The 9,705-nt window shown below is 41.1% G+C and overlaps 1 protein-coding gene across 1 annotated transcript; it reads left to right on the top strand.

Annotated features, from left to right (window-relative positions):
- The first annotated feature begins 336 nt into the window (after positions 1-336).
- On the top strand, positions 337-1,140 carry LOC120787147. The gene is made up of 2 exons (XM_040122842.1): positions 337-715; positions 817-1,140. The coding sequence occupies exons 1-2, from the start codon at positions 337-339 to the stop codon at positions 1,047-1,049; spliced, it is 612 nt and encodes a 203-aa protein (XP_039978776.1). The 3' UTR covers positions 1,050-1,140.
- Positions 1,141-9,705: the final 8,565 nt, after the last annotated feature.

The raw sequence follows: 9,705 nt of genomic DNA, 5'->3' as shown, positions 1-9,705 counted from the left end.
CATGGAATTGATGGAACAATTGATGGATCAGTTTCATCCAGACACAAAGTCAGAGAAGACCAACCTGCTCAAGTGCACGAGGACACGATGTCACGTCACCAAAGTCAACTCCATGCTGAAATGGAGATTCTTAAGAGCACCAGGGATCTGACCAGAGAGCAGAGGAAGATAGCGCTCCGAAAGGAAATGTATAGAGAGCTGAGGGAAATGGAGATGGAGCGCAGACAAAGAGAAGATCTGGAAGAGCTTCAGAGGCGGAGAAGAGAAAATGAGGAAAGAGAAAGAGAAGCTGAAAGACTGAAAATGCAGAAAGAAAGAGCTGAGGAGGAGAGGAGGATGCAAGAGGCCAAACGGAGAGCTGAGGAGGAGAAGAGGGCCAATGAGCAAATGGCCCTGGAGATGCAACATCTGCTGAAAGAGAGGCTTCAGTGCAACCAGGTGATGGCGGTACAGAAGTATCTCCTCACAAGGCCCAGATACACCATCGGTGATCTGGAGGAAGAGCAGCAGAGGAGGCGTGAAGAGGCCGAGCTTAAGGTCACCTTTAAGTGCCTGGCGTCTGCGGGGAAGAGTCATGAGCAGAGTAGAACAGAAACTCTGATCAACAACTGGGTTGGAGAGGAAAAAACCAACTGTGAGACTCTCCAGGAGGACTTCCGCCCAACCGACTCCACCCGCTGCCCCACTGCTGAAAACGCAAGCCTGAAGTCTAAAAGTATGTATCTCATTTGTATCCACTTCTCAAATAGCATTTTTTCTACCTATTCAGTGCTTCATGTTTTTCTATGCTCTGCACCTTTTTGTTCTTTGAAAAAGAAGCAACATCGAAATCCTCCAAGCTCCTGACGTGGCTGCAGAAGAGCCTGAAGTCTGGCCTCAGCTCTGACAAGAAGCAGGATCGGATGGAGAGGATGAGGGAGGCCTCCAGGCTCAGAGAGCGCTACAGAGAGCAGTTGGCCTCCAAGGACAGATGCTGTAGCCGTTTGTCGGAGCAGATCGACGGTTACTGCATGTCCAGAAACCGCATCCTCAAAAAATCCATCTTCTGAATGGATTGGATCCTCGAGACCCTCTGCTGAGACTCTTGTTATTAGTCTTCTGTATTGTCAACTTGTATTGTGCTGTGGTCTCTTTCCTCCTGCTCCCTTTTTCTCCCCCTCTGTACCCCCCTTTTTCTCCCCCTCTCTAACCCCCCTTTCTCTCCCCTATCTACCTTCTTCACCCCCCCATCCCCTCCCTTTTTCTCTCCCCCTGCTTCCCTTTTCTTCCCCCCTTTTTCTCCCCCTCTCTACCTTCTTCACCCCCCATCCCCTCCCTTTTTCTCTCCCCCTGCTTCCCTTTTCTTCCCCCCTTTCTACCCCCCCTTTTCTCTCCCTCTCTCCTCTCTACCCCCCTTTTCCTCCCCCTCTCTACCCCCCCCTTTCTCTCCCCCTCTCTACCCCCCCCTTTTCTCTCCCCTCTATCCCCCTTTTCTCCCCTACCCCCCCTTTTCCTCCCCCCTCTACCCCTTTTTCTCTCCCCCTCTCTACCCAACCGGTCGAGGGGGAAAAAAATAAATATTGTAAATATTGTAAAGAAGACGGTCTAGACCTGCTCTGTGTGAACAGTGCCCTGAGATACTGTAACTTCTGCTATGATATGAAGTGGTATAATAAAACCGTGCTGCACTGAAAACATTTCAGCTGTACTTGTTATTAAATAGCTCAGATGTGGGTAAGTACACAAAAGTGATGGTCATGTCACGTATTTCGGATGACGGACATTGTGTGTTGATAAAACGGCCGAATGCCGACTGTGAAACCGTTATTCAGAAAAAGACAAAACATCTGCTTGAACAGAGCAGGGTGTTCAAAGATGAGAGGAAAGAGGCTTAAGTGATTCTCAAGTGCCCTGTCACTACTGAGCTCAGTAGACATTTCCTCAACTCTGACCGGTAAATGTGTGTTGCCTCTGACGTGTGGAACTGGAAGCAGACTTCTCTGTCAGGGGAGTCAAATTCAAACATCTCAAGCTGTGCAAGTCACACAGTCAGGGACAGGTGTTCAAGTTATTTTGCAAGTCACAGCTAAGCCTCAAGTCTTAGACATGAAGTCACTGCTGAAATCCTAAGTCAAGTCCAACCCAGTTAGAAATTCTGCCCAAAATTTGAAATATCCAATTTGACATTTTGGCACTAGAGGAGAGGTGATGGTGGCGACACCAAAACTGACAATAAACCTTTAATGAAGCGATCACACTAAAAGTTCTGCAGAGAAACACTGTTATTTTACAGATTTTTCCTGAATTATTACGAACAAACAGCTTAAATGAAGTGTTAACACGTTGAAGGTGTTTTATTATTTTGGAAGACAAAATAAAACTTTTCTAAGCCGTATAAAACAAATTAAAATCATCTCAAACTTTAAACTTGCGGTGTTTGTGTTTAGATTTAAAGTTTAAATATGTAAAGTAATGGTAAAAACCCTGTAGAAGTACAATCTAAATACAACATTTACTGATTCCGTTTTTGTAGAATTACAGTGCAAATCTTAAATGAAATATAACATTTTATATTTTAACGACTGTACTGATTAACAGCAGAAATGTTTCTTCAAATTCTCAGAAAATATAAGTTTTAAGATTACTGTGAAATATCCTCGACTGAAAACAGTCTGAAGAAATACAAAATAAACTAAAAGATTTTCACTCTTTCAACGAGAGCAGTCAGAGACTTAATTACAAATCAAGTACACACCACTACTGATACTTAAACACTTTTATTTAATGTATTCAGATGTGAGTTTACAATATCAACCAATGATTCACAAACGGTTCTTCAGAGCCCCCCAGGTGGAAGTGAAAAACTAAAAGTGGCATATCTCCATGGGTCTGTCTAGTCTGTTGGGGCGACTGTCATGATGAGGTCATGATTTCACCTTTGAAACAGGTGGAGAAAGCAACAAATCCTGCTGTTGAAGGAAACACTAGGAAAGGAAAGAAGGAAACACTAAGTTTCACTGGAAAGTCCTTTGAAAGTCGGATTTCTAGCATTCCTTTCAAAAAAGCTTAAACAAACTTTATTTAAATGGTCCGTACTGACATTTGCCATAATCAGCCATTCTGGCAATGTGAACACAGAGTACCGTCAGCTTTGACAGTTCTAATTATTAAATGTTTACCAATTTAAACAGGCAGCTAATGCAGGTCTTAGCAATCCTGTCAGAAAAATATGAATCACCAAAAGAAGGAAGTGGTAGATTCACAACATGTCACTTTTCGCAGACGTATTATAGCAAGGTAAACACAGGTGTAGGTACACCAAAACCAAAACCAAAACCAAGCATCTAATAATCCTATTAACTGCTGCTGCGTTTACCCTGTTCCGACATGTCTGAGGGTGACGAGGGGCTTTCCCTCAATGTTCCCCCGTGAATTAAATTAAGAATTGACGACGACGACGACGAGTCTTTGAAAAGGGTCTGTTCCCTCTTTGGTGTGCCGACTCAAAAGAAAGGAGAGAAAGGTAAAAGTTGCTAAGCTTCTCTATCGCCAGTGGGGGAAATGTAAAACTACGTTGATCAGATCATTCAAGCACTTAAGATATCATACTTAATATTACATATATTAATCACAATGTAAGCTTTAGAAATAGTGGTTGAAATGGACTAATATCTGGTCTTATATACTGCAGATGATATTTACTAGTGATGGACTTGTCTCTTTGTCGGGTGCCTGTTCTCCCCCGTAAACCTTGTTCCAATGCTTGATCTGAAAAATGTTAGCATGTTTCTTATCATTAGCAGTTATCAGTGTTGGAAAAGGGAGTGTAAAAATGACTCAGAAAGACCAGACAGCTACACATACATAATTATGTATGTGTTATATTTGGTTTGGGCCAAATATAACATCTCTCCAAGACAAGAGATTCTACATCCTATAATATATATTTGTGTAGTTAAAAGAAACAATTGTGCAACAAACAAAACAAGTTCATTTGTGATAACCTGCGTCTAATTGGTTTCGATGGAGGTGATCATATATCTGTTTGCCTAACTGTCCCTGGGTTTAATTCTTTACCTCACCATCCAGTGATTATCTTGTCACTCCGGCTTCTTCAGCCTTCCCATCATCTCACAGGTCAAGAGTTCTCCACAGCGGCACATTAAAGGGGAACACTTGAAAGTCAGTTTACAGATCTCGTGGAACTCTACTGCATATGTAAAAATAGGTTGTATAAAGCCTTTTTGTGGCTCCAGAGGGAGCTGTGTGAATCTGACATCTCAAGTGATGTCAGTTGACTCAGTGTCGGTCAGGCTGAAGACAAAAAGTTCTTCCCCCCTTTTTCTCCCCCTCTCTACCTTCTTCACCCCCCCATCCCCTCCCTTTTTCTCTCCCCCTGCTTCCCTTTTCTTCCCCCCTTTCTACCCCCCCTTTTCTCTCCCTACTACCCCCCTTCTCTCCCCTCTCTACCCCCCCTTTCTCCCCCCTCTCTACCCCCCTTTCTCTCTACCCAGCCCTTTTTCTCTCCCCCCCCTTTCTCCCCCTCTCTATCCCCCCCTTTTCTCTCCCCCTCTCTACCCAACCGGTCGAGGGGGAAAAAAATAAATATTGTAAATATTGTAAAGAAGACGGTCTAGACCTGCTCTGTGTGAACAGTGCCCTGAGATACTGTAACTTCTGCTATGATATGAAGTGGTATAATAAAACCGTGCTGCACTGAAAACATTTCAGCTGTACTTGTTATTAAATAGCTCAGATGTGGGTAAGTACACAAAAGTGATGGTCATGTCACGTATTTTGGATGACGGACATTGTGTGTTGATAAAACGGCCGAATGCCGACTGTGAAACCGTTATTCAGAAAAAGAGAAAACATCTGCTTGAACAGAGCAGGGTGTTCAAAGATGAGAGGAAAGAGGCTTAAGTGATTCTCAAGTGCCCTGTCACTACTGAGCTCAGTAGACATTTCCTCAACTCTGACCGGTAAATGTGTGTTGCCTCTGACGTGTGGAACTGGAAGCAGACTTCTCTGTCAGGGGAGTCAAATTCAAACATCTCAAGCTGTGCAAGTCACACAGTCAGGGACAGGTGTTCAAGTTATTTTGCAAGTCACAGCTAAGCCTCAAGTCTTAGACATGAAGTCACTGCTGAAATCCTAAGTCAAGTCCAACCCAGTTAGAAATTCTGCCCAAAATTTGAACAAACAGCTTAAATGAAGTGTTAACACGTTGAAGGTGTTTTATTATTTTGGAAGACAAAATAAAACTTTTCTAAGCTGTATAAAACAAATTAAAATCATCTCAAACTTTAAACTTACGGTGTTTGTGTTTAGATTTAAAGTTTAAATATGTAAAGTAATGGTAAAAACCTGTAGAAGTACAATCTAAATACAACATTTACTGATTCCGTTTTTGTAGAATTATAGTGCAAACTTTAAATGAAATATAACATTTTATATTTTAACGACTGTACTGATTAACAGCAGAAATGTTTCTTCAAATTCTCTGAAAATATAAGTTTTAAGATTACTGTGAAATATCCTCGACTGAAAACAGACTGAAGAAATACAAAATAAACTGATACATCTACAAGATTTTCACTATTTCAACGAAGGTGGGGTTTGGAAACTTAATTACAAATCAAGTACACACCACTACTGATACTTAAACACTTTTATTTAATGTATTCAGATGTGAGTTTACAATATCAACCAATTATTCACAAACGGTTCTTCAGAGCCCCCCAGGTGGAAGTGAAAAACTAAAAGTGGCATATCTCCATGGGTCTGTCTAGTCTGTTGGGGCGACTGTCATGATGAGGTCATGATTTCACCTTTGAAACAGGTGGAGAAAGCAACAAATCCTGGTGTTGAAGGAAACACTAGGAAAGGAAAGAAGGAAACACTAAGTTTCACTGGAAAGTCCTTTGAAAGTCGGATTTCTAGCATTCCTTTCAAAAAAGCTTAAACAAACTTTATTTAAATGGTCCGTACTGACATTTGCCATAATCAGCCATTCTGTCAATGTGAACACAGAGTACCGTCAGCTTTGACAGTTCTAATTATTAAATGTTTACCAATTTAAACAGGCAGCTAATGCAGGTCTTAGCAATCCTGTCAGAAAAATATGAATCACCAAAAGAAGGAAGTGGTAGATTCACAACATGTCACTTTTTGCAGATGTATTATAGCAAGGTAAACACAGGTGTAGGTACACCAAAACCACAACCAAGCATCTAATAATCCTATTAACTGCTGCTGCGTTTACCCTGTTACGACATGTCTGAGGGTGACGAGGGGCTTTCCCTCAATGTTCCCCCGTGAATTAAATTAAGAATTGACGACGACGAGTCTTTGAAAAGGGTCTGTTCCCTCTTTGGTGTGCCGACTCAAAAGAAAGGAGAGAAAGGTAAAAGTTGCTAAGCTTCTCTATCGCCAGTGGGGGAAATGTAAAAGTACGTTGATCAGATCATTCAAGCACTTAAGATATCATACTTAATATTACATATATTAATCACAATGTAAGCTTTAGAAATAGTGGTTGAAATGGACTAATATCTGGTTTTATATACTGCAGATGATATTTACTAGTGATGGACTTGTCTCTTTGTCGGGTGCTTGATCTCCCCCGTAAACCTTGTTCCAATGCTTGATCTGAAAAATGTTAGCATGTTTCTTATCATTAGCAGTTATCAGTGTTGGAAAAGGGAGTGTAAAAATGACTCAGAAAGAACAGGCAGCTACACATACATAATTATGTATGTGTTATATTTGGTTTGGGCCAAATATAACATCTCTCCAAGACAAGAGATTCTACATCCTATAATATATATTTGTGTGGTTAAAGGAAACAATTGTGCAACAAACAAAACAAGTTCATTTGTGATAACCTGCGTCTAATTGGTTTCGATGGAGGTGACAGAGACTTGTCCAGATCATATATCTGTTTGCCTAACTGTCCCTGGGTTTAATTCTTTACCTCACCATCCAGTGATTATCTTGTCACTCCGGCTTCTTCAGCCTTCCCATCATCTCACAGGTCAAGAGTTCTCCACAGCGGCACATTAAAGGGGAACACTTGAAAGTCAGTTTACAGATCTCGTGGAACTCTACTGCATATGTAAAAATAGGTTGTATAAAGCCTTTTTGTGGCTCCAGAGGGAGCTGTGTGAATCTGACATCTCAAGTGATGTCAGTTGACTCAGTGTCAGTTGGGCTGAAGACAAAAAGTTTTAAAACAAAAATGTGTGTATGTGGAGATAGAAAGAGGTGAGTTTACCAGACCTCTGTAGCCTGCTCCTCATCTCTGCTTGAGGCTAGCAACTCGAGGCTAAAGCTTTTACAAGACATCTTGTTGGATGTGAAATTTAAAGTAGCATTTCAAGACATTATAATGTTTGTATAAATTTTTATGATCTCTTTCCCTCAGGAAATCAGCTCCGATCCAAGTGAATGTTGATTCTACAATGTGACTGCTGCTTTTGAATGTGAATTACAGCATATTAACGTCTACAAGAGGACAGAAAGAAACATCTTTGTTCAGTCTTTGTGGCAGAGAGAACAACACCTTTTATTGTGAAAGAAAGTCACCTTTTGCAGTACGTTACAGGTAAATGTTACTTTATTGACATTGCTGTCAAGGAATGGTTGAGATATAATCAAGGCCACCCAGCTGCCAATAACACACACACACACACACTTAGCAGAGGATGGTTTCGATCCATCGTCTTCTGGGTTATGGGCCCAGCCGTTTTTTTTTTTTGTCTGTACATTTTATCCTTTTCTATATCAACCTCTTTCCAAGTCAAAAGCTTGTACTCATCTTTTTAGTCCAGGTAAAAATCAGCAGCTCAGGTGGTAAAAAGGAAGGACAATAAATAATGGTTAGTGAGGCAGAAACAATCTTTTTGCAGCTGGAGGACATAATATTACATTCATTGCTTTTGTATTAAACATTACTTTAGATCACTTCTTCAAGTCAGAAGTTCATACTCACTTTTTTTGTCCACAGTGAATGGTAAGAGCTCAGGTGGAAGAGTAAGAAAGTAATAAATAATGGTTAGTACGACGTATTAATGAATTATTGAATAAGAAAATAATAATAATAAGTAATATGAGGATAGACAGGATCACACAATCACACAAATTACTATCTATGTCTTTATATTAGAGACTATTCTAAGTGACTTTACTCACCTTTTTCACCCTCAGTAAAGAGCCTACTTAGGTGGCAGAGTAAGAGAGAGAACAATAAATAATGGTTAGCAAGACAAACAATCTTTGAATCGCTAAGTAAGTGATATTATCAGAATAAACAGCTATGTAGCTAGTTTACAAATTAGCATACCTTACTTTCTTCCTATCATATTCTATTCTAGGTCACTTTTTCTTAATGAGAAGCTCTTACTTACCTTTTTTGTCATAGTGGACAACAACAGTTCACTAAACAATAAAGTAAGACAAAAATGATTAGTGAGACAAATTATCTTTTTGAATAAGTCATTTTATGTGGCTGAACATTACTTTGTCATTATATCATAGCATATTCTCAGTCATTTTCTTTATAATTCAGATACTTACCATACTTACCATTTTTGGCCATATGAAGGCTTTTTTAAACCTCTGAAGGAATACATTTAGGTGGCATCCTTTTTGGATCCATAACTAGACTTTAACCAGACTGTGTTTGGGGGGCTTTTTTTGTCACTTGGTTCCCTGAGATTTGCTCAAATTGTATCTTCTGTATTTGTACATATCCAGTCAATTGACAAGCAAAGGTGGTGAGAAAGTGCTTTGTCTTCTCTTTGATTTTGCAGCTTTTTTCCCCAACTTCTTTTCTCTCCCTATGCAGTGCAGTCCTCTTCAGTGTTAACTTTAGTTTTGACCTGGGGAGGACTGGAGACAGCCATATGCTCCCTCCATGACACATGTTTCTACCAGCCAATCCTTTTCTTTTGCCATTGATTAGCTTCACACAGAGGGCATGACATGTGGGTGATTCAAGCTGGCTCCTACTGGTAGGTCTGCAGATTGCATACCTACCAGTCTGCAAACCCACTAGAAGCAGACCTACCAGTAGGAGCCCCTAGTACTGTGAGAAGGAAAAATTAATTTATTTTGAATGCACAACCAAGCAAATGGTACCGTGCCCTGCAAGACGCAAAGGCCACCTGGGGCATGGACAGCCCTGCCAGATGCAAAGGCTACGTGAGGCAAAGACGGCCCTGCCAGACGCAAAGGCCAGCCCTCGGGATGAAAAAAAGTTTGATCCAGCCACTGTACCAAAATGTCCAAGTACAAAAAACCCCAAATGCAAGACGCTACCCAGGATGTCACAAGCCCTGCCAGACGCAAGGGCTAGCATGTAAATCATTGGCTCCGCCAGACACAAAGGACAGTTGTCAGTGGCAAAAAGGATAACTGCAACTATCCTGCCTGATGTTTTGGTTTGGTGAAGTCCTTGATAGCTGTGGTCTGGTAGTGATGAAGGGCAAATGTGGACTCAATGATACTCTGATGTTTCCAGGAGGTGTGGAAGTTCGGTGGTGCATTATAGAGTCAGTATGAGTTGTCGTCCTCCGACCGCCTCGGCCTCTTAGCAGAAGGCTCTTCCAAATCGCTCTCTTCCCTGCACCCCTTATGGACGAGCTGAGACTAGGTGTTGAGGGAGACACAGGGGTCTCTGATAAAGAGCTGTCGCAATAGAAACTGAGCTCCTCAAAAGAATGT

The sequence above is a fragment of the Xiphias gladius genome, unplaced genomic scaffold (assembly GCF_016859285.1).
Source record: "Xiphias gladius isolate SHS-SW01 ecotype Sanya breed wild unplaced genomic scaffold, ASM1685928v1 HiC_scaffold_1136, whole genome shotgun sequence".
NCBI classification, from domain to species: domain Eukaryota; kingdom Metazoa; phylum Chordata; class Actinopteri; order Istiophoriformes; family Xiphiidae; genus Xiphias; species Xiphias gladius.
The sequence above is the reverse complement of the archived record's forward strand: the minus strand, read 5'-3'. Positions and strand labels throughout refer to the sequence as shown.

Excerpts from the sequence above, each read along its gene's own strand:
- LOC120787147 (XM_040122842.1), top strand. The coding sequence starts at position 337 with ATGCAAGAGGCCAAACGGAGAGCTGAGGAGGAGAAGAGGGCCAATGAG. Across the intron at positions 716-816 it reads CGCAAGCCTGAAGTCTAAAA|AAGCAACATCGAAATCCTCC; the intron begins GTATGTATCTCA and ends TCTTTGAAAAAG.